Source organism: Carassius auratus, chromosome 27 (assembly GCF_003368295.1).
Source record: "Carassius auratus strain Wakin chromosome 27, ASM336829v1, whole genome shotgun sequence".
Classification (NCBI taxonomy): domain Eukaryota; kingdom Metazoa; phylum Chordata; class Actinopteri; order Cypriniformes; family Cyprinidae; genus Carassius; species Carassius auratus.
Genome location: NC_039269.1, coordinates 17,548,278 through 17,575,274, shown reverse-complemented (window position 1 = coordinate 17,575,274; position 26,997 = coordinate 17,548,278). Strand labels below are relative to the sequence as shown.

Below are 26,997 nucleotides of genomic sequence, written 5' to 3'. Positions count from 1 at the left end.
TGTCCGGTAAAAAGAGGACATATGGTCACACTATTTTAACGTGCCAAGGAGCTTAAGACTAGCCAAAGGTTACTATTAGTTATCTTTAAAGATTCCCTTTTGTTTCCTTCCAGACATATTACTTAGGTGAGACTATCAAGTAACTAGTGCTGCTTGCTCAATACCTCTGTAGTATATGTTGAAATCACACCTGTACAAAGGTTTTTTTTTTTTTTTTTTTACTTGTATCTAATTTAATGCAACTTATGCATGAATTAAAGCATTTTAACCTTTTAGCACACGATGCATTCATTCTTTCCAAGTGAAGACTATTGATGTAATTATGACAATACTAGAGAAAAGTTCACTCTGCTTTTATGATTAGTGCAGTAAAACATAATGTCATGGAGTACAGCAGGTCTCAAAATTACAGAGAGGCTGTTATCATGACCATTTTAACAAATGAAACAAATGTTTGCTCTGCAGGATTTATCTTACTTTGTGAAATATTAGAACTTTAGCATATAAATAGCATAAATTAAGGATTTTACTCATCAGAGAACTTAGAGGAAACCATAAGAACCAATTCTCGACAGCCATTGGAATGCCATTAGTACCGACTGTAATACTGCTGTACAGTGTGCTTTTTTATCTGGCTTCAGGAAGTAATAAAAAGCTGACAGGTGAAAAGCTGCATTTGAGGTTGTTGAGTCCACTGAACTTTAAAGCACATTGATAAGCATCCCTCATTATAAATGATCTAGATAAGGAATGATCTCTAGTCTCTGCAACTTGTTCCACTGGCTCCACAAGAGACAATCGGAGGAACAGTAGCTTATTGAGAACCTCTTCGTCCAAGTTCTCTTCAAAATGAGAGGACTGTTTCTGCTGCTGCTTGGTAAGAGGTGTTTTTGTTTTATTTAAATTTCGATAAAATAGATTGGTGTAAAGGTCAGGAAGGTCATCGGGGCCATCCACATTCTTTAATGATTGTTTCCCCTTATAAATGTGTGGATTTTATGAAATCCTTTCCTTAAGGTTCCATTCAAAAATCTGGATATGCCTGTTTGAATTTGTGTTTCATTAAGGAATCATTTAAATTATCTCAGTGCTTAAATGAACTGGATAAGATGAGATCGAAAAATGCAAAGAGTTTGCAGATGAGTTATCAGTTGCTGCATAATTCCCACCCTGAATAATTTAATGCTTTTGAAGACTTCTCTATTAGAATTTAGAGATAATAAATAATGCTTATGTTATGTGCATCTAAATGTTTATATGTGCATAGAATTTTATCTAACACTTTACCACTCTAAATTTTAATGCAATAGAATTCTTAAAATGCAGAATGCACAATTTACTTTCTTTTTTTTCCACTGCTATACATTTTGCATTTTATAAGGAGCTTCAATGGGCTTGGCCTCCTGTCCTGATGGACAGTTCCAATGTGCTCATTCTCAAGTCTGTGTTTCCATGGAGCAAGTGTGTGATTTCCACCCCGACTGTGCAGATGGATCAGATGAAGAGTTCTGTGGTAGTTACTGTATTATATCATACACCCTTATTCTCATCCCATCAGATTATATTTTCCCTTGCTGATCACACATAGGCTACATCTTTAATATGAAAATTACAAAAATAGAATCCTGTATAACAGTGGCATTGCTTTGTGGTATTGCATTCAAATAAATGGAAAATGATAGCTTTACAATGTAATGCTAAATTCACAATATAATAAATATCCTTCCTCTCAGGCTCTTGTGACTTTGAGGAACATGCATGCGGATGGAATGATTCCAGTTATGATGAATTCAAATGGCGACGGGAGATGGCAAATGTCAGTTCTATCCCTGGTGTGGACCATACCACAGGATCACCATGGGGTAGGCCTTTGGACTAGGACAATCATTGGACTTGATTTGAAATCATGTGAAGTTTTATATTTAGACTTATGTATTATTTATAGGTGGAATTATGCATTTAGAAGGTGATAATCCAGGTATATGGTCACAAGCTGTTTTGGAGCACACACTTCCCCAGCCCACTGCACTCGGATGCAAGATAAGGTGCAAAGGCAACGCAAACAATTAGTTTTAACTCTAGGCTTCACTGCATGTTTATCTGTATATACTATAAGAATGAGAGTACAGCTTTGCGACTTTACATTTTAGCTTTTGGTATCATCTCCATGATGCTGCAAGTACCTCTTCCAAATTTTCCCTAAGTTTGATCCGCAACACTTCACCTGAAGAGTTATGGTCAATTAAAAAGGGCCAGACTGACGGTTGGGAAAATGCTTCGTTGTTAATTGGTAATCTTTTTTCGGGCTCGAAGGTAATGCACTGCATGCACAGTCATCGTAATCATGATCATTTTTTAGATGCTCTAATTGGGAGATTTGTTTGCATATACTGTTCTTCACTTGTTAATGATTTCTTATTCAATTTCAAAAACACAGCTTGCATTTTCTGTGGATCCTGTATACATTGGAAATCAGGATATCATGCTGGATGACATTACACTGACAGACTGTGCAGAGGGAGACATTCCTGCAGGTTCAGACCAGCTCAGCTGTGACTTCGAGAAAGATGACTGTTCCTGGTACCACGACCAGTCAGCTGACCTCAAATGGAAAAGAGAATACGGACAGAACCCTTCCTTTGATTATCAGGGACCTACACATGATCACACCACTGGCTCTGGTACATATACATATAATACTTTATATATTTACAGACATATGTTCATGAAAGCACCATTTATTTAATCAGAAATATAGTAAAAACAGTTGCATTGTGAAAATAACTGTTTTCTTTAATATATTTTAAAATGACATTTAGTCTTGTGAAAGTTTTGTTGCCATTACTCCAGTTTTCAATGTTACATGATCCTTCAGAAATCATTCTATCATCATCATCAATCATTTGGTCAAGAAACATTTAGCTGAAAACAGTTGTGCTGTCTAATATTTTGGAAAAATCATAATTTGCCTTTTCAGGATTCTTTGATGAATATAAAAGCTAAAAGAATAACATTTATTAGAAATTTTATATTATTTATGCATTATAAATGTCTTCACTATCACTTTAAATCAGTCATGCATTACTGGTGAATACAAGTATTGATTTCTTAAAAGAAATACTGACCTTTACATCTGAAGATTAAACTATTTTTTTATGTATAATTTATTAGGCATGCTATTTGTAAAATGTTTACTTTCTGAGAGCATTAATCTCACTTTAATGTAAACTAATATATATATATATATATATTTTTTTTTTTTTCATGCAGGCTATTTCATGTATATAGCACCACAAAGGTCCTTCAAACCACCTAAAACAGCCAGATTAATCAGTTTTCCACAGCGGGCCAAATGTGTCAGCTTCTGGTATCTAATCTACGGTGGAAGCATTGGTGAGTTAAGATGGCATCTCTCATCATGCTCTTTGATGAAGGAAGTATAGAGTGGGAATTGTATATATATATATATTATTTAATGATTTCAAGTCTATGGTCCTAATTAGTCTGTACTAACAACTACTAATCTAGTAATGATGGAAATTAATACTGAACACAAATTGTTTACACATTTGCACAAATAAAGGTCTGTGCCACCTTTACTTATCAACACATAATCTTCACCAAACAAAATCTCTAACTTTTTTGTGTCGGTCGGATAGATAGCTTTTGTTTATACTATTTATGTGCACAATTCAAAACTAACCAAACATGTATTTATGTTAAAGCATGTTATTACTTACTTGCATTAGAATAATTACAGTACAGTTCTAATAGTCCTTGGTTTTTCTGTGACTGTTGAAGGTTCTCTCAGATTCATCACCGAGCATGCTAATGGAAAACAGACGCTTATATGGATAAGGACAGGAACTCAAGGCAACAGGTGGCATTTTGTGGACCTAAGTTTCGCAGACACTGAAGAACCTATTCAGGTACTGAATCAAACATACTATAGCTGCATGGATACATACAGTATGTACATGTGTTCTCATGCATTGCATACAATAGTTTATATTTGAGGGCATCCTGGAAGGCACTGATGGCTACATTGCCATAGATGACGTTCAGGTGTCAAGCAGTATAAATGGGTCCTGTCCAGCTGAGCGGGAATGCACCTTCCAAGGCTCTCTGTGTGGCCTGAAGCCTGACCCAACAACAGATTTTGACTGGAACCGAACCAATGGAGAACTGGCCATCGGCACTCCCAGCCCTGCAGTGGACCATACTTTAGAAACCAATAAAGGTCTGAATATCCACCTTTGTTACAGCATAATAATAGCAGCAATGTGATGATAATTCATGTTGTTTAATCCATAGGCTTTTACCTGAGTGCACAGCTGTGGAAGTACCCAAAAGACAGCAGAGGCAGCATGCTGATGGATGTCAATCAACCGACCTCTGAGCATGGAGAGTGTCTGATGTTCTGGTACCACATGAATGGAAAAGATGTAGGTTCTCTTAACATCTATGTCCTGGAGCTACACAGTGCCAGATCTCAAATACCTGTGTGGAGTGCAAGTGGAGATCAAGGAGAACACTGGAGACATGGCAGAGCAACGATCATAAGTCCTCACAGCCCATATAAGGTGCGAGTAGATGAGTTTAAGGATGCACTTCATTTTTTTAAATATTGCTCTGTGCTTACAGTATTTTATCACCTGGGACTTAAAGTGAAAAAAAGTGAAAAGTGACGTGACATATAGCCAAGTATGGTGACCCATACTCAAAATTCATGCTCTGCATTTAACCCATCCAAAGTGCACACACACAGAGCAGTGAACACACATTGCCATTTATGCTGCAGCACCCAGGGATCAGTTGATGGATCGATGCCTTGCTCAAGGGTACCTAAGTCATGGTATTGAAGGTGGAGAGAGCACTGTACATGCACTCCCCCCATCTACAATTCCTGCCGGCCCGAGACTCGAACTCGCAACCCTGCGTTTGCGAGTACGACTCTCTAACCATTAGGCCACGACTTCCCCGGCCACGACTTCCCCAGTTTAAATTAGACTTTAAACTGACTAATAGCAATTATCATCTAAAACAACAGTAGTTAGGTACTGATTCTAGATTTCATTGCTTTTCAAGCAGGCATACATGATTAATTTATAAAAGGAGTGAAAGTGTGTAACAATTGGGTGGTTACAACATGAAAAGTTTAATATTCAATCTCCAAATGTCAGCCTCCATGTGGTGACCAGCTCCATGTAAAATTTTACATTTTTATCAGGCTATTGATTTAACTTTAAACACTTTCTGTAATTATTTACTTTAAATAATTATTTTGTAAATGTGCTTAAGTGCTCCTTTGTAATTTTACATATTTGCTTTAAAATGGGAGGTTTTGGCCTGTTGCAGTTGGCAGAGTTTTGATCATGGTTTCTGTTTGCTTTTAACAGCACATTCTATATAAACATGAAAAGTGTCTGTGCATACACTCATACAGACATCCTGCTAATATCTCTTTTAAAGTAGAGCCATAAACACAGTATGATATGTAAAATATTAACTTGGAACATTAAAAATCAAGGTCATACAATTGGTAGAAAGTACTGGTTGCACAATAATGCTTATTGGCCAATAATCTGAGCTGCGTGTGCAGTGGTGTGTAGCTGGTCATATATGTATACCCTTTATTAAACAAACAAAATAAAAAATCACTACAGTCTTTTCTTCCGGCCACTTTTTAATTTTGACAGAATGCATGCTGTATTTTTGAATGTCTGTCAATGGAGAAAGAGGTGTTTTGCTCACATAAAGTTGTAGTTACATAGCTTCTACCAGCTGGGTCTAAGTGCTAAAGCTAACCAGCAAATCTTGAATTCTGCACACAAACAAATGTGTAACTTTCATTCATGTAATCCAGTCATGTCTCAGCCTCTGGTTTTCTGCTTGGACAACAGGTCGTATTTGAAGCAGTAGTTGGAGAGGATCAGAAGCATGACATTGCTATTGATGACTTAACAATCCTAAATGAACCGTGCCCACCTCATGGTGAGTCCTCAACTTTCATAATCACAACATTATTCCATTGCTTCGGATTTTGAACCAGTAGAGAAATTCATTATCATATATTCACCTCACAAAGCACTTGACAACAATGTGACTGTTATACCATCTAAATTAAGCAGTGAACATTATTTTCTTCAGGGTTTTGTGATTTTGAGATGGACATGTGTGGATGGTTGAATACTCGTCTCACTGTCTCCAGTGTTGACTGGAGCTGGACCTCTGGGACCAGTGATGATTTATTTACTCCTGAGGTTGACCACACCACCAACACTGCCATAGGTAAATATCAACACTGACTTAATATTGTATGTATCAGGAAAATGCTCCCTTTATGTAATTATTTAATCAAATTATTTGAATCACACTCAAAGGCACATGTCCAGCAAAGGAAAGTAAAAGGTGCCAAAGGGTTGTAATACTTGGAGTGCCACAGTTTTAAACCAGCTGCTCTTATTCAGGTCTAACAACTCTTTAAGTGGCTGCTATATGTCTTGACATCCACTGGTTCTCTTCTATCCAGGGCACTACATGGCCTTTGACTCAAAAGCCTCAACAGATCATATTGCTCATCTTCAGAGTGAGGTGATGGAGCCTGAATCTCAAGGTTGTTTGGAGTTCTGGTACCACATGAATATGTGGGGCAGTGGTGAGCATCTTTGTAGAGAGCTTGAAGTTGCTTTTAGACTTTGCAATATTTGGTCATTTAAGCACCTGATGGAATGACAAGAGTGTTCTGAAAAAAAAAAAAAAAAAAAAAATATATATATATATATATATATATATATATATATATATATATATATATATATATTAGGGGTGTAACGGTTCACAAAATTCACGGTTCGGTTCGATACGATACACTGATGTCACGGTTCGGTTCGGTTCGATACGTTTTAGATACAGCAAAATGTAAAAACATCTCAACTTTTCAGAATGCCGCAAGCGCACCGCGGGTCATGTGACAAGAACTAACCAATCAGCTTCATCCTTTCCCGTAACAACGTTGAGAGCTCAGCCAAGATGAAGGATCAGCTGATCATAGTTGTATATGGATTGCAATTTTGAAATAAATTTAGTAGCAGAGCTACTGCAAGCGATTTTTAGAGCTGCAAATCCATTTATCCTTCGCTGAAATTTCCGCGTCTCATGGAGAGAGCACGTCATTGTTGCTTAGCAAAGACAGACGCCTCATGAGCGCTTCTGCCCAAGCGCTTTGGAAAGGAGGAGAAAGACGCGCTTAGCGTTTTCCATGCGTTTTTAGGCACGATATGTGAACGGCCCCTAAGGCGCTCGCTCACTCAGCACGCGCTGAAGGCTCGTTGCAAAATGTCGAATGCCTTTAACAGACCAGAAATATAAGATCCTAAAATAACCAACAGGTCTGGTGTTTGGGTTGGATTCCCTGTAAGCTATAGTGTCTAAATGCTGCAGGGATAGTTTGCTGCGTGCATGTTTCTCCTTTTTTTCGTCTTTTCCCAGATAGTACTGACGCATATATCCCAGATATTCCCGCTGGTGTTTTTTTTTTTTTTTTTTTTATTCCCGCTGGTGTACCCTGTCATGTTGCAGATGCGACATACCGTTGTTTTTTTATCCACCACTCTCTTGCCATCACCATTATAGCTTAAAGGGAATCCAAAGTGCACCCAAACACCAGACCTGTTGGTTATTGGAGGATCTTCTCATTTCTAGTCTGTTAAACGCATTGGCTATTTTGCAACGAGCCTTCAGCGTGTACTGAGTGAGCGAGCGCCTGCTGAGTAGCCTAACATAAACATATAAGATGGTGTTTTTTTCTTCTTCGGGAGTGTCAGGGGCGTTGCCTGTTACGTTGTTTGGGTTATTGGGCTACCTTGTTGAACGCATATCATTATATTTCTCTCTCTCTCTTTTTTTTTTTTTTTCAAATATAATTAATTACTCCAACGAACCGTTCGGTATACATAATGCGTACCGCGTACCGAACCGAAAGCGTCGTACCGAACGGTTCAATACGAATACGCGTATCGTTACACCCCTAATATATATATATATATATATATATATATATATATATATATATATATATATATATATATATATATTTTTTTTTTTTTTTTTTTTGCTACAGCAGTTAACAGTTTACTTCTACAGTCTTTGTTGCTGGTCCTAATAATTGAAAGATAGAATTGAGGGTTTTTAGAATTATCTAAAACAGTGTTTCTCAACTAAGCAAACTCCTAAGGTGGCCACAAGATAACTTAAAATTATTTCAATTAATGTTAATATATTAACGTAATTCAACCCTAATCCAAAAGTAAAATGCTAAATAAATAAATAAATCAAACACATAAAATCAACATGCAAACTGAAATCATATATACTGTATATTCATTGGGGTAGTCTATTCCTATGACTAATTGAGACAGTATAAAACCATAATTTTTCTTCCATTGTATATTTTGTTTTTATTGTTTAGACAAGCTTAAACTAGCAGTTTATGTAAATGAGTCTGGTTCTCTACGCTGTCTGTGGAGTCAAATTGGCAATCAGCAGAATGTGTGGCACCATCTCACTGTTGACTACAAATCATCTGAACGACACCAGGTGAGCGGCTGATACACAAAAACATGACAGTATACAGATACTTGACAGCAAGTGACTTAAACCTCAATGTTTGCAGATTGTGTTTGAAGCCGTGCGCTCATTCTTAGACTCTGGGGTCATTGCTTTGGATGACATCTATATCAGGAGGAACACACACTGCTCTGATCTAACCCCAACAACACCTGCACCCACAACTGAGCCCACCACACCACCTGTGTCCTCGATGGACTGCAATTTTCAGGAAGGTAAGAGACGAATAAGCAACACATGGATGTGCGCTATAGGTATATACAAGTGTAAATGTGTGTTTATCATGGGCCGTTTGCTAAATATTCCAGATGTTTGCTTGTAGGACTATGTAACTGGGTCCAGGAGACAGATGATGGATTTGACTGGACCCATCAGAAGGCTGGAGAGGTGAATGAGCCATTGCTAGGACCTTTATATGACCACACCATAAAAAACAACAATGGTAAGATTCTATTATACAGATTTCACAGAGCTGATCAGTCTGTAATTTTTTGTCATACATCTTCATCTTTTCTCTTGCAGGGTTTTATCTTATTGTAAATGTGTCTGGAGAACATGAAACCGGTGAAGCAGCTGTCATTTCCACGCCAATGATAATTCAGAGCACTGACGTCTGTATTGGATTCTGGTACTACATGTTAGGAGCATCTCTTGGAAGCTTAGATCTGCTAGTCGAGACGGTATTCAACATTGAATGTCTCATTACTTTCATTGCTTATGAATCTTAAACTTGTTTGGATGATAAATAACTTTTTTTAAGTTAAACTCGTATGAATATTGCATGCAAACTATTTCCTATGTAGAAATTAAACAGAGCATTTTCAATATACTGTAGCTAGCATAACAGTATACTTTAAAATTGCTTTTTCAATAGGTAGTTTTATCATTTCTTTTAAACACAATATTGATAGTTTTTTCTAGCAAATTTTTGTTTCAAAGGAAGTTCAAACAACCTTTTCTCAAAATCCAAAAAGTTGTTTTTGTTATGTAAAAACATGAGTATTGCTGGTTTCAGAAAACAATGGAAACCATCGTATGGACGAGAAGTGGCTCCCAGACCTCTGAGTGGCTGAACACACAGGTTTCCATTAGTACTGCGGATGTTGATCGAGTAAGAATTGTCCCCTGAAATGTTGTCTAAACCTCAATCCGCAATTATACATATTTACCAAAAAGTAGAATGTGATTATCACCTTGTGCAGGTGAAGTTGTCAGTGATCAGAGCAGCAGGAGGCAGAGGCTTCATAGCCATCGATGACCTCAGAGTGACTGCAGGAGCCTGTGTAGAGCACAGTGAGTCGAAGCATTCAGAGCATCTTATCCAAATATCAGCCATTCTCAGCCATTAAACCCTCCTGTGTGATATCTCCCTCAAAGACCCGTGTGGATTCGAGTCTCCTTCACTTTGTGGCTTTGAGTCCGATGTGACTGACAGCTCTATCTGGCTCCATGTGGACGGCAGCAGTGGCCATGCAGACCATACATATAGAACTGAACTTGGTGAGTAAACAACCGTTTTTGTTGTGAAAGGATATTAGTCATGTAATAACCCATGCTATGTATTTATGTCACATGACAGGCCATTCAATGGCTGTGTTTGGAGCCAAACTTGATAAACCAGTGGTCTCAAATCTTCTGACACCAGAGTACAGCCCATCTACAGAGTCCTGCGTGCAGTTCTGGTATGCTAATAATCTTATATTTGTCCATTATGGGAGAGATTTGTAGTTAAGCGCTTTCTCAGCCTTAACAATCAGTTATTGAATATTCAGTACGTTTCAGTATGTTTTGCCTGTTTGTAGGTATTGGCTGTCTGCAGGCTCAGGTGATTCTCTGTCAGTACATGTTCTTCTGAATGGGGAGCTGGGTCCAGCTCTCTGGTCTCTTTCTGGAGCATCTTCTGATAGTTGGGAGGTGGCAGAAGTCACTGTGTCATCTCCCTCTGATTTCAGAGTGAGTTTTTTTTTTTCATGTATTTGCTTCTAAAACAAAAATTCTGCTTTTCACTGATCATTTTTATACCCACCCCAGCCGAGTAGCAATTTGTCAATTTATTATTGAATCAGATTGTTTCAATAAAAGAACTGGTCCAAATGATTTGCTTTTCTTCTGTTCTTATTTTAACTTGAGTTATTTCTGGATCATAAAGAGTCATAATTTTTTTCTTTACCTGATTCAGTCTCTCCTTCCTGTGCTTTTTTTTTTTTCAAAATATTACTTTCAGAGTAACAAACAAAATACCTAACAGATGCGGTTTCTGCATTTTAATATCTTCACTTATGAAAGAAGTATGCAGTATGGTATGTGTTTTTTCTGCATTTATTCATGCTTTTGCATTCACACACAGGTGGCATTCAGAGCAAAGCTCAGTGCAACATCTGAGTCATTTATTATTCTGGATGATGTCTCAGTTAAAACGGGAGCATGTTGCTCAAGAGGAAGTTGTGATTTTGAGTCAGGAAAGTGTACATGGGTGAATGCTGGTAATGATGTCAGAGATGGACATGACTGGATTCATGCAGACGGTCACTACAGAGGTCCTTTGGTCGATTACACTACTCACACTGCAGACGGTTAGAGTTTACTCCTTTATCTATTGTGTTTGTTGATTATTGCAAACATTTTTCACAACTTAAATGATATATGACAGCTGATTAGAGACAACACATGATGATCATTGTTTTTGGTGTCGCTCTCTCAGGCAAGTTTCTTTTGAGCCCATCTCTGAGGAACACGCAAGGCCAAAAAAGCAGTTCAGTGCTGATCTCAGAAAAGATCCAGCCAACCAGTGACTCTTGTTTTGAGTTCTGGTACCATATAGATGGAAGGTCTGCTCTTGCTTTCCCATATTTTTGCTGAAGCTAAAGAAACCCTTTCTTCTACTGTTGGACTGTCAGCTGTGATTAATGCAGTTTTTCTGGTGCACTTTTCTATTGGCAGTGACCCTGGAATCCTTAGAGTGCTATTAGATTCAGGTGCAACAGAGCAGGAACTGTTGTTTGAAACACAAATCACTGGGAGCAACTGGAAAAATGTCTCTGTCACCATAGCTGAGACCAAACCCTTTCAGGTGTGAAATACCCATCTATTATTTGGAAAGCTTTTACCATTATATTATATCCATTTGTAATCATGCCATGTAACATTTGTAAACCTTGAATATCAGATTCATATAGAGGCTCAGACGGGCAGTGAAGGCTACATCGCTGTGGATGACATTAGACTGACGAATGGGCCATGTAAAGGTAAATGGCTCAGTGTTTTCTACACAGTGAAAAAGAATAGTAGGCTATTGTATTATAAAAGCATTATTTAAGGAATGGTTAATGTTTTGTATTGATTTACATTCAGTCATCAGTGTGGAAAGTGGAGTGTTTGCTGGCTGTGACTTCGAGAAAGGCACCTGTGAATGGAAAGATATCAGTGTTGGACAGTTTGTTTGGGAAAGGGACCAGAATGGTACAACCACCGCCAACACTGGACCATCAGTGGATCACACTACTGGCACAGAGCTGGGTAAAATCTTTCAGACGACAAAGATCCCAGAATAATTCTATTACCTTTTTTTTTCTAACCATTCAAAAACTTTGGTGTAGGTGAGTTTTTTTATATGTATATTTTTTAGGAAAATTATCTTATGTTCGTCAAGGCTGCATTTATATGATCAAAAATACAGTAAAAACAGTAATATTTTGAAAAAAAATATTAGAATTCAAAGTACTGTATCTGTTGTCTTTTGAAATCTTTTTCCTGTGATGTCAAAGTTGAATTTTCTGCATTATTACTCCAGTCTTCAGAGTCACACGATCCTTTAGAAATCCTTCTTATATGCTCATATATTAATAATAATAATTATACAGTAATAATAATAATAATAATAATAATAATACATTTTATTTATATAGCACCCTTCCGGTGCTCGCTCTGGTACTGAAGAAACAGTAATATTATCGAAGTTGAAAACAGTTTGACCACTTGAAATTTTTCTGGAAACCATGTTTTTTTTTCTCTCCATAATTCTTTAACACAATGGTTCTCAAACTTTTCATGTATACCTGTATATCATCAAAAAAAAAAAAAAAAAAAAAGTAAATGAAATGAAAATAAACTTAGGTAATTTAAAACTAGCAATTTCAGTACTGCCAATTGAAAATGCAAATCCACCTAACCATAAACCTACCCATCTCCACGCCCTGGCTCAAATGGTTACAAATCTTATACATATTATTGTTACAAAATGTAGTTTTATATATCCTGTTACACATTTGTACTTGCAAAACACCATTCAGAGGGTTGTTACATGTTTGTAGTTACAAAAGTATTTTATGTGTACTTACACTGTGGTTACATACTACATAAACATGTAGTTACTTTATAAATACACAGGTATTAGGGACACTTAATATAAAGTGGGACCATACATGTTAATAAAAAACTCTATAGACTGTACACACATAAGGCTTCAGAGGAGCATTTTAGAGCATATGGAATGCCACACTGGGTTTATGGACTGCATAATGACTTAAGGAATTGCTCAATTGTTTTCTCTGTAACCAGTTCTTTGAAACGAAATGATTCAAAGGATTAAGTCAGAATTCCCCTAATATATAATGCAAAAACAGAATGTTATCAGTGTCATATAATTAATAAAAGCATGTACTTGTTTTAGGCTGGTACATGACAGTAGAAGCCAGTCGTGGTGAGCAGAACAGCTATGCTGCTCTACAGAGTCCCACCATGAAAGAGGCCAGCAATGAGTGTCTATTGGAATTCTACTACCACATGTTTGGAGAGAGTAAGACTAGATGTTTTAAGCGTAACATTGAGACTTTACAGTATTTCTGGTACTACAAAAATATTTATTCTCTAGTTTATTGATCTGCATTATCTCATCTTTGCCAGGTATTGGGGAACTGAAAGTGTTCCTTCAGGAGGGCACAAGGAGGACGCCCTTGTGGTGGATGTCTGGTAATCATGGAGATGAGTGGCACCGGGCAGAGTTAAGTGTGGGTCGCACACATCAAGTTTTCTCTCTCCTCTTCGAGGCTACCAGAACCTACAGTGAGCTCGGTGACATTGCTATAGATGACATCTCCTTCTTCAACTGCACTCTGCCAGGCAGGTCACAAACACATCCACTTAATCTGCAGCAGTCATATAACTGTAACCTTAAGGCCCAAGACATTAGTCAATCATACATTATTTCTTCTTCAGGGCCTCAAGAATCTTGTCAAGAGGGAATGTTTACATGTTCGAACAAGGTGTGTGTGGAGCCGAACAGAGTGTGTGACTACAGTGATGACTGTGGTGATGGTACAGATGAAGAGCTCTGTGGTATGACTGTGGGTTATTCATGTCTGTTTGAATTATCAAAAATACAATTCTGTCATGGTCTCTTTGTTTTGTTTTTTTTTTAGCTTTGCAGGCACTTTTGAAGTCCAACAGGACAGTTACATAGAATGAATAACTACTGTACTGTTTTGTCGGTCTAGATGTAAAGGGTTTTACCCATCGCTGCAGTTTCGAGCATGGCATGTGCTCGTGGGAAAAGAGTGACTTGAAAGCTGGTTGGATTTTGCAGAAAGGAGAACAGGCCTGGCCTAAGCATGGACCACCAAGAGATCACACCCGCAACACTGCAGCAGGTACACTTAACAAATTCCTCCTCAAATTTAAGCGCATACACTACTGTTCAAACATTTGTGGTCTGTAAGATTTTTTTTGGAAGAAATGTATGATTTTATTCAGCAAGAGCACATTCAACTTATCAAACGTGGCAACAAAGAACTTTATAATGTTACAAACATTCTCTTCTTCCTCTTCTTCATCTATAAGGGCTGTTTTGTTGATGCATGCATTTCTGGTAAGAGTGATTATTCTTCTTTACCATGGGGAACACTAATGCATTTAAGATGTGTGTGGATCCATGTCCTCATTATTTGACACCTGATGACACACACAGTCTTTACATATTTTGTTTGATTGAAGAGCACTGCTCTCAGTTGTCTCTCATTTCAAGGAGAGAGGACAGCCAACAGCTCCCCAGAGGAAAATGAACTCATGAGCTGAAAAAGGGTCTTTCCCTTTCACACTCATTGACCACTGACGAGAGTGAGCTAGTGCTAGTGAAGAAGTTGAGAATGAGTCCTCCCAATCCTCCTGCTCAATGTATGATGAGCTGCTTGCGGTTATGGATTGCGCCACAGCAAGGCTTGACTTTGCATGGAAGCGCCTCGAGGCGCCTCGTGGTCGCCTCTACGAGCGTTATCTTTCTAGCCATAGCCCTCCAACTCAAGTGAGCCTTCCACTTCTTCCCGATTTCCATGTGAAGGTTTGGAAAAATCCATTCTCATCTCACATCCATAAATTTCAGCATACTAGTTATGCCAACATTGAAGGGATGTGTGAGAATGATTAAGAGAAGATGTCCCCTGTTTAAGAGATGATGGCCTGCTATCTCTTTGTGGGGGAGACATCTTCTCTTACATCTCATTTGAATGGCACGATGTATGCGGCAGAAGGTCTGGCTGCAGCCTGGTTGCATACCATGGCAGTGTTTCAGGCTTATCAGTCTGATCTGCTCTGGATAAAGTTCAGGGTCTATCCCCTGATGAGGTGGTTGAGTTGTGTCACACCACAGATCTTGCTCTCTGTGCCACTAAGCAGGCTGCCACTGCCATTGGCAGATCCATGGCGGCTATGATGGTTATGTAGAGACATCTGTGGGTGAATCTGGTGGACATCAGGTTGAAAGAGAAGGACTTTCTTCTTGATGGACCAGATTCCCCTTGTGAGCTTTAAGTTTAAGTTTAAGAAGGTCAAGACATGCTCGGCTGCCTTTAAATCCTTCATCTACTTTACTGCTGGTTTTTGTTCTGAGTTCTGCTAGGCTGTTGGTCAAAGGTGTTACAACTCAAAGGTTACATATGAGCATGTGTATACTTAACACACTAGTCATGCCTTAAGGAATTACCCATAGCAACGTCTAGACGACGCAGTGGTTCGTTCCCTCCTCAGGGAGCCATGGTTACATACATAACCTGAGGCAATTTTTTTATTTTTGTTTTATAGCAATATATAAAATGGTTAATGTACCACTGATATTTTATTTTATCGACAACAACAGACATATAATCAATTTATATACTCCAATAAGAGTAATAAAAAATACTATTATATAATCCTGGCATCAGTTGTGCTAGGTTTGGCCCTATTCATTTGTGCTGTTGTACATTCACATGCAACTATTTTAAGAAAACTATGGATCCATAGTAAACCAATTCTGTGTTATTGCTGGGTTTTTTTTTCCAGCTGTAAAACCAACAAACAGTACTTCGTATTGAGCTTATACAGAAGCCAGAATCATCAAGAAGACATTAAATTGGCTGAACCGTGTAATCAGTTTGTAGTTAAGAGGATAAAACAAATTTTGCATGTGCCAACAAATTATTGACAATAGAACACTCCCAACACATATGAAGAAAAGTACCTGATGACACAGTATTACAGATATGGCAGTTGTAATTTGGCTGTAGTTTCATTTTGAATCTTTCATATGGACTTGTAATGTACAACTTATATTATTGTTCTCTTATAATGAAATTGCTATGGCATGTTCCAGGTCATTACATTACTCCAGCACATGATCTGAGTGAGATCCAGACAGCAGAGATCATCTCCAGCACCCTGCTGCCCAGCACTGATTGCACCGTGAGTCACTGTGCAGTCTCGTGTCAATCAAATAATGAGAAACACAGCCTCTTTCATAAGTACTGATATACCTTGTTCTTGCAGGTGACATTCTACCACTATTCTCATAGTGACAATAGCACATCCGCCAGGCTTGTAGTCATATCGAGGACGCTTCTTAATGGAGATGGTGACCGTATTCTATGGGACAAGTCTGTGACACAGATCTTCCTCTGGCACAGAGTGGAAGTCACCTTTTCTACCTCAGTTAAGAGCAAGGTAAGAGATTGTAACAGTATATGAGTTGTTTACATAATGTAATGCATTAAATAGGCTACTGTAATCATGCAAAATAAATAAATCTGACTCAATTTTATTTTCAGATTGTTTTCCAGTATGTGGGAATGGGTGAGGCTCATGTGCCACAGACAGCGGTGGACGATGTTTCCTTCTCTGTGACATGTGTTCATGATCCTGATAACAGCGAGCTGCCAGTCACACCTGAGCCAACAATGACACCAGCTACAGCAACACCAACGACTGCTGCTCCTCCAGCTTCACCAACAGTCAACCCTTGTAAGGTTAGGGCATTTCAGATGTAACTCTACTGTATTGTATACACTGACTTGTGTATGAAGATGAAGTGTCATTTTTGCTTTATTCACACTTGGTTTGTCAAATTCAGGAGAATGAGTTTCACTGCTGGCGATCAGATGGTGTAAAGTGCATTGAAACTGGTTTTCAGTGTAATTATGTCCTAGACTGCCCTCTAGGGGAAGATGAAGAAACATGCGGTGAGTCATTCATTCATTCATTTACTTTCAGATTCTTTCCATTGACATATAATTTGTTAGCATAGGACATTATTTGGCCGAGATACAACTATCTGGAATCTGAGGATGCAAAAAAAATAACTTTTAAATTTGTCCAAATGAAGTTCTTTGCTTTGCATATTAGTAATCAAAAATTACATCTTGATATTCATGGCAGGAAATGTAAAAAATATCTTCATTAAAACATAATCTTTACTTAATATCCTATTGATTTTTTGGCATAAAATAAAAAAAAATCATTTTGACCCATACAATGTATTTTTGGGCTATTGCTACAAATATACTTATTACTGGCTTTGTGGTCCAAGGTCACAAATGTAAAACATTTAATATAATTGTCAAAATGTATTATACATTTTCTCTTGATCACATAAAACTTATATATAAAATTATATATAAAATGTTAATTTATTATACAGTATATATTATATTATTAATCATTATATATTAAATATTATATAAATAGTTTTTAATTATAGATACTATTTATTATTAATAGTAGTATGATTGTTGTCATATCTCTCTAGGTCCATGCAATTTTGAGAATGGACAGTGCCAATGGAGTGATATAAGTGTAGGTCCTAACAAATGGCAACGGGTGAAGGCCTTAAACAACACAGACCTGCCCACTGACCACACCACTGGAACAGGTAATTTAATGCTAGATCAATCCATGAAGAGTACATATCAAAATAAATACAATTCATCTTTTTTCACCATTTACTTCCCCTCAGGGCACTACATGCAGACATATATCATGGATCCATCTAAGAATGAGGCAGTGTTTCAGAGCCCATCTCTGCCTATCAGCTCTACATACTGTCAACTTCTGTGAGTTCATTTGTAATGATGATGTGCAAAATGTAATTAAAAAAAAGCCAAGTAAAATATTCTTGTGAAACAAACAGTTACTTCCATTACACAATACTAAATCATGTTCCTTGTACCCAATCGTCCTCTCTTGTTTATCTCTTGGACACTAGGTTTCACTTCCACATGGGTGCAGGAAGTGTAGGCAATCTCAGTGTGATCCTGCAGAAGGGAGAGGAGGACAGGAAGCTGCTCTGGTCACGATCCAGCAGCACAGCAACTCAATGGGTTCCAGAACACTTACCACTGGGCAAACAAGAGCAGCCTTACAGGGTATGCCAATGTCAAAGCACTTACTCTAAACATGCAATCATAAGTCTGATCCTTAGAGATTAATCCTTGAGTATCCCTGTCTCATATATTCAGACAAGACATATTTTTAATTTGTACCATTTAAGATCATTTTCAGCAGCCAGACCTCACTCAGACAGGACGATTCTAGGTCTACAACTCAGACCATGGCCCTGGATGATATCTCCTTCCACAACTGTGAGAAAGACTACCAGGCTCCAGGTGGGTTATCTGCTGAGAAGTTAGATTTGAGCTGTATAATGATGTTACTTCTTTTAAATGACACAAGGTTATCATGTTTTACCTTGTTATGGAATTAAACTAGAAATGAATAGTGTAATATTTTGACTACTTCTGTACACTAATATTTTAAAGTTTCAGGTCTGTCATTTTTTCAATACTTTCATTTAACAGGAACACATCAAATTTATCAAAAGTGACAGTAAATCAATTTATAATGTTATGAAATAAATCCATTGAAATTCCATTTTTCCTGAATCCTGAAACAAATTAATTGCAGAAATATGAATCAGCTCAGCTGTTTTCAACATTGATAATAAAAGTTTCCTGGGCACCGAATCAGCAGCTGTAATAAAAATTCAGCTTTGCCAGCAGAGGAATAAATGATATTTTGAAATGTATTAAAATAGTAAACAGTAGTTTTTAAATTATACAAATATTTCACAATATTACTGTTTTTACTGTATTTTGGGTCAAAGAAATGTAGCTTTTTTTAGGTTTCTTATAACAACATAAAAAAATTACAAACTCCAAAATGTTTGGAAGGTATACTTAGCATTTTTAAATGTGTAGTTTTATTATGAGATTGTGCCTCAGTTTTCCTGTACTCCAGACTTTTCCTTGGCCACGTGCTCCTTTGAGAAGGACTTGTGTGGGTGGATCCAGGGAGCTGCAGAGGACCTAGACTGGGAGAGAAGGAGCGGACCTACTGAGACCCCAAATGCAGGTCCTCCGGGCGACCACACCAGTGGAAATGGTAAGCCAACAACCATTATCACCATATCACTATCAGCTCTATCATCACATGTCTTAATTATGTGTCTCTTGCTCTATTACAGGGTATTATTTGCACATCAAGAGCTCAAGTAACAGCAGAGCGGGAAACATGGCTCATCTGAAGTCTCCTCTGTCTCCCCCAGCTGGACCTGATGGGTATTGCTTCACGTTCTGGTATCACATGTTTGGAGCAACAGTGGGATCACTAAGAATGTCTATACATGACATTTCATCCAACCACATCACATCAGTAAGACTGACAAAAATAAAATGTTCAGGGCATTTTTATGGGTTATTCTAATTTCAGATGTTAGAAATTTTCTTCTAAAATTTGCATTTTTATCAGCTTGCTTTGTTTAGGTTCAGTAATTTTACTTTAATGGCAATGTATAGGTCCTTTTCTATGCCATTAAAGTGAAATAGCTCAAAAAAAGCCAGAAAAAAACTCTAATTTTAGAAGAAAATTTTAGGCTTTTGCATCTGAACTCTTCAAATGCTGTTATAGTAAAATGTAAATGCTTTACTCTTATAGTAAATGTTTTACTATAAAATATGTTTTATACTTACCAGATTTTATTTTTTTTATTTGTTCCCCCCTTAAACTGTAGATGTGGCAAAGGAAGGGTTCTCAGGGGAACGAATGGCAGATGGCTCAGAGTCATGTCAAACTGACACAAGTCCATCAGATATTAATTGAGGCTTCAGTTGGAGGGCCGTCTGGTCATATTGCTATAGATGATTTATCTGTCACTAAAGGTGCCTGTGCTCCCACAGGTAATTAATAACATAGCTTAGCATTTGGTCTGTTGTTTTTCACACTGTCCTGTTGAAATGTCCTCCATGCTTGCTAGAGCACCACAAAAATTTGGCACAGCTGTAACATAATGTAGTATTTATCCATCTAGATGCCATTTTCAGTATCAAACTTTAACTGTCAGCTTAGTGACAAATTTAGGGCATTGATTAATGTCAAAAACAACTTCTTTAAAATGCAAAAATGTGAGCCTGGTAATTTGATTAAGGGAATCTTGACCGTAAACCTTTATTGCATTACTTTTAAATATTACACTTATGATAATACTTTATATAACTAGATTTAAGAAGTAGTGAAACAACAATATATCTTTGAACATTGACAGTTAAGTGTTTTTTTTATTATTAAAATACATGAAATATTGGTACTATATTGGTTATCTTTAGAGTTTTGTATTTTTAGATTATTTTTTTATATATTTAATCATGTATGCTAATTTATCAAATTTGTACAGTTAAAATTATCTTTGCCATCATCTAATGAATATTTAAAAACATTAATAATTTGATATTGCAGTTCATTGTAATCTCAAAATGAAAAATTATATATATATATATATATATATATATATATATATATATATATATATATATATATATATAAGTGTGTGTGTGTATGTGGCAGAACCTGATTTTACCAAGTGAGACATGTTCCTGGGACAACATCGTTGTTGACCCTGGAACAACATTGTGATTAACCAATCAGATTTGAAGAACCAGTTTATAGATTTTGTGAAGTTTACGCTTAAAATCAGTGTTTGGTGCTTGTACATCAGTGTCATTCATCTATCATATCCTCTGATTTTAGGGATTATTCATGGTTAAGGTTAGGTTTAGTTGTAGGGATATGGTTAAGAATATATTTTTGGAGTAAAATGTTGTTCCAGGGCCAACAAAATATGTTGACCTAGGAACACATCGAACTTGGCAAAATCAGGACGTGCGTGTGTGTGTTAAATTAATATGTTGTGATGCCTATATTCACTTGTTGAATTTAAAACATTTTTTATTATTATTATTATACATTGTTTTGGACAGATTTATTATATCAGCACATCCTTACATTTATAAATGAATGTTTTTTAATATTACCAATCCATAATTGTTTCAGATGGAGTTTGTGACTTTGAGGAGGGGGATTGTGGCTGGATACAGCAGACTGATGATGACCTGGACTGGATCCGAGTGTCAGGAAATAATGTCCGATCTAAATCTAGACCTGGTTTTGATCATACAACCAACACAGCGAGTGGATACTACTTTTATATGGAAAGTGCGCCTGCCCATGTGCAAGGACATACTGCTAGAATGACATCACAGCTTCAAACAGGCAAGAGAGAATCACGTCTCTTCATAACAACTGTGAAATGTTTAAACCATTACCTTTAGAGTCAGAAAACTTCCATGAAAAGAAACAATCCTCTTTCCCAGGGAATGCCAAGTGTCTCCAGCTGTGGTATTACATGGAGGGACAGGGCACTGGGACACTAAATCTGTATCAGCAGTTCTCAGACAAAGATCAGCCCCTGCTGGTGACCCAGTCTGGAGAACAGGGTGGACTGTGGAGGTTTGCTCAGACTCCTCTTACCGTCTCAGAGTCAAACTACAGGGTGAGTCCCTGAATCAGCGCTCTCTCTGATCATCCAGCACATATTTTCAGACTTACAGTCAAAGATTATTGCAAATGCTGGCCTCAAAGTTACATGCAGTTGCTGTCACTGGTCTGTACAGCAGTCACGGATCACAAGCTGCACATACTGTATCTGTTCACTAAACTACAGTCTGTACCCTTGAGTTTAATGATGTGGAACTGCAGGAGTGTCCTCATTAACACAGCTGTCTTTTCAGATTGTGGTGGAGGGGGTTACAGGCCAAACTGAACAGGGAGTCATAGCACTTGATGATGTTCAGGTCTCAAACTATCCCTGCACTGCTTCAGGACAGTGTGACTTTGAGGTAAACTTGTGCAGCTGGATGAATCTGTTGGAGGAGGATGATGCTGACTGGATGAGAGCCCAGGCAGGCACTGGAAACCACACACGACCCAGTGTGGATCACACCACCAACACTTCCACAGGTGAGCCGGAAGATTTCACCGAGCTTCCTTCAAATGTTAGAATTGGTTTATGAAGGAAGTATAGATATATCTGATGTTGTGTTTTCTGTGAATTGGGAAAGAAACTGTGGCACTGTTTTCAAGCGATCCGAGTGTCAAACTACACTATACATTTTGTTTTGATAAAACAGAGATAGATAGAGTGCAAAAAATCAAGTCTTTATTTTACCCAAAAACACTATGATAAACATATAATGTTTTTTTTTTTTTAATTTAGAGCTGTCAATGCGACAGAATTCAGTGGGAAGTGCATACACAATATAATTCACACACGTATGTCAGTTCATATCAGTACACAGAGAAAAGTTGCTTCAGCTGTGGATAGTGTGAAACTAGAAGTTTATTGTCACAGTAAAATAGCCAAAACAATGTTCTGCTGCAAAACACATGCAGTTTTATTTTGTAACCGCTAGATGGCCAAAGGTTAATATTTTAAATATTGTTACAATGGGTTTAAAAATGTTTTGTGCCACATTTGTTCTAGCCATAACCAAAGGTCATCAAAAAACACATGACATCATTGCCTTTGTTGTATAACACGGAAGGCCCTCCTACTCACCTGTCTGTTGAGAGAATTGGGCTTGAAAAGAATGTATTTCTATATATATTAAAATCCAGTTTTATTCAGTAGTGGCATTTTGTTTTTAAAACGAAAAAGTGATGACTGAAAACACTCTTGTTTATGGATTTGTAGAATACAAATTTGAATAAAAAATAAGACTTGGGTTTTTCATGTAAATGATACAGCGAGTCACCTAGTGGTTACAGGTAACAGAAAAAAGATCACTGACAAATAATGATTGACTCTAAACAGGTCTTTTTAGTATATGAATCAAAGACCACATTCTCTTTGATGATTTGCAAAATTAGCATTTAACACAAATATGCTTTTTTTATAGTTATCAAATCAGGGCCTTTGTTAAAATATAATCACAAGTGGTGACACTCATTTAATACACAAGAAAATACCAGTTGTAAACAGTGATGCTGGTATGTTTTTAGGTCATTACCTTTATATGGACAGTTCTGTGGGGGCCTGGGGAGACACTGCCATGATCCTGAGTGAGATATTCACCCCTGACAGCAGAGGACACTGCTTCACATTCTGCTATCATATGTATGGAGACAATGTTGGAACGCTCAGGTTATACAAAAATAACAGGTACAGGACTGTGGCCAAAAAAACATATTTTATGAATGTGTACATGGATCACAATTCATGGAGACGATTCTTTCCCAGGACCGCACATAACAGCGGAAATAAGTTTGGCCAGATAGCATGGGAGGAGTCAGGAGATCAGGGCGATGTGTGGAGGAAAGGCAACATCTATGTGGCATACCAAGAGCCTTTCTGGGTATCAAACTCCATCATGCAGCCCTCACAAGATCAACTCGAAACAAAACATTTGTACGGTGCATCATTGTTGTTCTCCTCTCTCCACAGTTTATATTTGAATACCTGAAGGGAGCAGGTCCCAAAGGAAGTATAGCTATTGATGATCTCCACATCATTCCCGGGCCTTGTGATTCATATCCCACCTCTCCTCCTTCACACCACCGTGACAGTAAGTATATGAGTGCATGCCAGTCTTACATAATCTCACAAGCAGGGTCCAAATGCACTTTTTACTACACCTGCCAATGGAGGGTGAATTGAAAATGTTAGTTGTTAATGTTACTTTATCATCACCAAAATATGTCTTATAATTGTGGCTTAAACTATGTACACATCCATTTAAAAGTTTGTGGTCAGTTACACTTTTTTCCAGTCTTCAGTGTCATACTGTATGATCCTGTTGTGCTGCTTAATGTTTTTGTGGAAAATAATCTTTCATTGATTCATTCAACTTTATTTAACCTCTTAAGCACAAATGCTATTTTGGGGATTTCCGTTTTTCATTTTCCTACCTAATTTTGAATGCCTGCCTATACTAATACTACAGTGTAAGCTCAGAAAGTTTGGTATAATTTCAAAGGAAACCCTTTGAAATTACATAACACTGTTGAAATTGATAAAAATGACAATATATGCTGTCTGTGTTATAATAAATAGGGAAAAAAACAAGGCGCTTTTTTATTTTATTTGTGTAAACTGAAGTTTGAAATGTTATAACTCAGGCATTGAAGGGGCTGGCAACTTCAGACAAATGTCTTGTGATTCTTCCAACTGTCTGCTATTAGAGGAAAACAGAAATTTCTTTCTATCCTAATCTATGCAAAAGTTATTCTATTCCAACTGAAGGAAGGAATAATAGCATTTTTGTATAAAATTTTTGTCTAAATAAGTATGAAGTCATCTTTTGCACACTTGCAGTATGGAATAATGTGATCTCTGTATATTATTTGACAGAAAACACTCAGAAGTTACATAAAAAGCTGCTGTTTGTGACAAATAGTATTATTTATGTTGTTTCACACATGATGAACCATCTCAATACATTGTGCTTTTTTTGTGTGTGGGTTTTCTGAACAGTCTTTGAAAGAAAATAATTCATATTTCACAATAGCAGCATGCATAAAATTATAAAAAATATCTGGTCTATCACAATCTAAAATAGAATCCACAATCTCCAGATTCAAATCGTTTCATTTATGTCTATTCTGCATCGTGTAGAGATTGAGAGACCTCGCCGTCTCTTTCATATTTCATATTTTGATTTTTTATCAGCGTGTATTTTGGTTTCGGTTTCTATATAATGTAAACAAGCTCCCCGAAGCTTTTGCGCGAACTTCGGAGCGTCAGCAAACTAATTTATGTTTATTCCCCCAGTACTGTACGGATTACTGTACATTCACTGAGATGCGGTCGAACACTGCACAGTTATGAAAATAAACATATTAGCTTATTGCTAGCGAAGCTTCCAAGCCTCAGAATAAAGAATCAAATGTATGAAAGCGAGTAGCACGCGTATAGGCTTACCAGATGCGCGTCCTGACCTCTCCACGGCGAAGGTGGCCACCCAGAACTTGTTTTATGAATATTATGCATTATAAATCCGTAGCGTCGGCCATTAGTAGTTTTTTCCTCGCGTGTCCTTTGTTTAGAAGCAGCCAAAGACTCAGTTTCCCAGAGACCATTGCGTCTCCACAAGCGGAAAAGAGTGGGCAGTCGCTGTCCAGTTCCAGCACCCCCGCGGTGCTGAATTCACACCTTCGATTGGAGGAACGACTTGTGAATGACAGCCATCATGACAAATAGCGCTTCACAAAAGAGGTCAGACGTCTATACCAGAAGAAAGGCTTTTAGACCCATCAATATGAGTAAGAGATCTTGTCAATCATACAGCTCTTGGAGCGCTTTTGCGCACTTGTACAAAACGCTTTATATCTCAGCAATGGAAGCACGCAGAAACGTAAAAATGGTCTTGTTTGAAAGAAGAGATTCTAATCTAAAAGATTATATCGAGTATATAGGTATGCGTGGCTGTTTGCGGCTGACTGAAGCGGTGCAAAATGTATAAATAATAAGGTGAGAAATTTTACATCGCGATTCTGTTGAAGATCATTCGATCTGTGATTGTCACACAATAAAATGATCTACATCATCAGATTCCTGAGAATGAGAGCTTTCTTGTGATATATGACTTGACTGTTTTGTGAAAAATATTTTAAATACACATTCTTACGAAAACGTATTCGCAATCGTTAGATGGAAATTTATGGGGGGGGAAAATATATTTCTTAGCTTAATTTGACTACTTTATGTATCATAAAACCCCAATTAATGGTATTCTTTGTAAAGAAAACACTCTAAGCTTTCAAATGAACCCATTTTTGGGCAAATGCCATATAAGGAAGGATATGCAAATGAGACACAAACATGTGGCATGCTATTTTCGGACCCGGTACCGGGTCTGCAGAGTTTAGATTCACTGATGAATAGAAAGTTCAAAAGAACATCATTTATTTGAAATAGAAATTGAACATAATTTTTGTAACATTATACCTAAATGTCTTATACAAAACATCTTACTGACCCCAAACTTTCATTTTGAACCCTGCTCATATGTTTGAGTAAATTATTTAAATTGTGCGGTAAAGTGTGACTTGTCAGATCCTACAGCATATACTGTGTTTTCTCAGATATTTGGTTTGTTTAGCTGTAGGTATTGGCGTTGGAGTGGGAGTGACACTTTTTGTCATATTTACTGTGGGTGCTGTCCTTTTTATGCTGCAGAAAAAAACTAAAAGGTATGTTCTACTCATTATATGAATAGTTTAATGAAATAAGAATGAAACACATCTTTGAAATGTTTTGTTTCTTTACAGGGAATCTATACTTGAAGATGACATTCTTGATAGTAACTTTTCTTACACCCACTTTGACTGCAACATGAGTGTGAGTATTTTTTCTAAGCTATAATCATACACTTATGCATATGGGGTTGTAAGAATTTGTCTCTGATGTTTCCTACTGCTATTGTTTTTACCAGGGTTTAACATCAACAGGAGAGGACGGCAACTCCAGTGACATACGGAATATTTCCTTTTCAGTAGATGAAAATGACATGTCTTTTGCATAATACGAAGAATCACGGACAGAAATAAATCCTTGTAAATATCATGTCATCTACTGTATATCTTTATTATAATGGGAAATAATTGCAGTGCTCCAACGATTTGGATTAACTGTAGCCATATGGCATTTAAATGCCTGACGGACTGAATCATTACCAAACACAGCACACACTTGAGAGGACACCATGTGATGTAAAACACAATAAAACAGCTCATTGACAA

At 37.3% G+C, this 26,997-nt stretch overlaps 1 protein-coding gene across 1 annotated transcript; it reads left to right on the top strand.

Moving 5' to 3' along the window:
* The first annotated feature begins 291 nt into the window (after nucleotides 1–291).
* si:ch211-106h4.4 (MAM and LDL-receptor class A domain-containing protein 1) lies at nucleotides 292–26,997 on the top strand. The gene is made up of 51 exons (XM_026206315.1): nucleotides 292–877; nucleotides 1,382–1,513; nucleotides 1,734–1,862; nucleotides 1,946–2,045; nucleotides 2,151–2,313; nucleotides 2,438–2,681; nucleotides 3,271–3,393; nucleotides 3,802–3,929; nucleotides 4,006–4,240; nucleotides 4,315–4,583; nucleotides 5,904–5,994; nucleotides 6,151–6,291; nucleotides 6,533–6,658; nucleotides 8,471–8,598; nucleotides 8,675–8,843; nucleotides 8,951–9,070; nucleotides 9,151–9,308; nucleotides 9,644–9,739; nucleotides 9,831–9,921; nucleotides 10,006–10,128; nucleotides 10,208–10,310; nucleotides 10,431–10,581; nucleotides 10,976–11,201; nucleotides 11,330–11,456; nucleotides 11,569–11,698; nucleotides 11,795–11,873; nucleotides 11,980–12,144; nucleotides 13,298–13,423; nucleotides 13,531–13,746; nucleotides 13,843–13,962; nucleotides 14,121–14,273; nucleotides 16,250–16,338; nucleotides 16,423–16,596; nucleotides 16,701–16,898; nucleotides 17,003–17,111; nucleotides 17,678–17,800; nucleotides 17,885–17,981; nucleotides 18,134–18,293; nucleotides 18,419–18,533; nucleotides 19,165–19,308; nucleotides 19,391–19,578; nucleotides 19,937–20,102; nucleotides 21,253–21,471; nucleotides 21,573–21,751; nucleotides 21,990–22,218; nucleotides 23,260–23,419; nucleotides 23,498–23,612; nucleotides 23,702–23,822; nucleotides 26,358–26,448; nucleotides 26,527–26,596; nucleotides 26,691–26,997. The coding sequence occupies exons 1-51, from the start codon at nucleotides 850–852 to the stop codon at nucleotides 26,778–26,780; spliced, it is 7,227 nt and encodes a 2,408-aa protein (XP_026062100.1). The 5' UTR covers nucleotides 292–849; the 3' UTR covers nucleotides 26,781–26,997.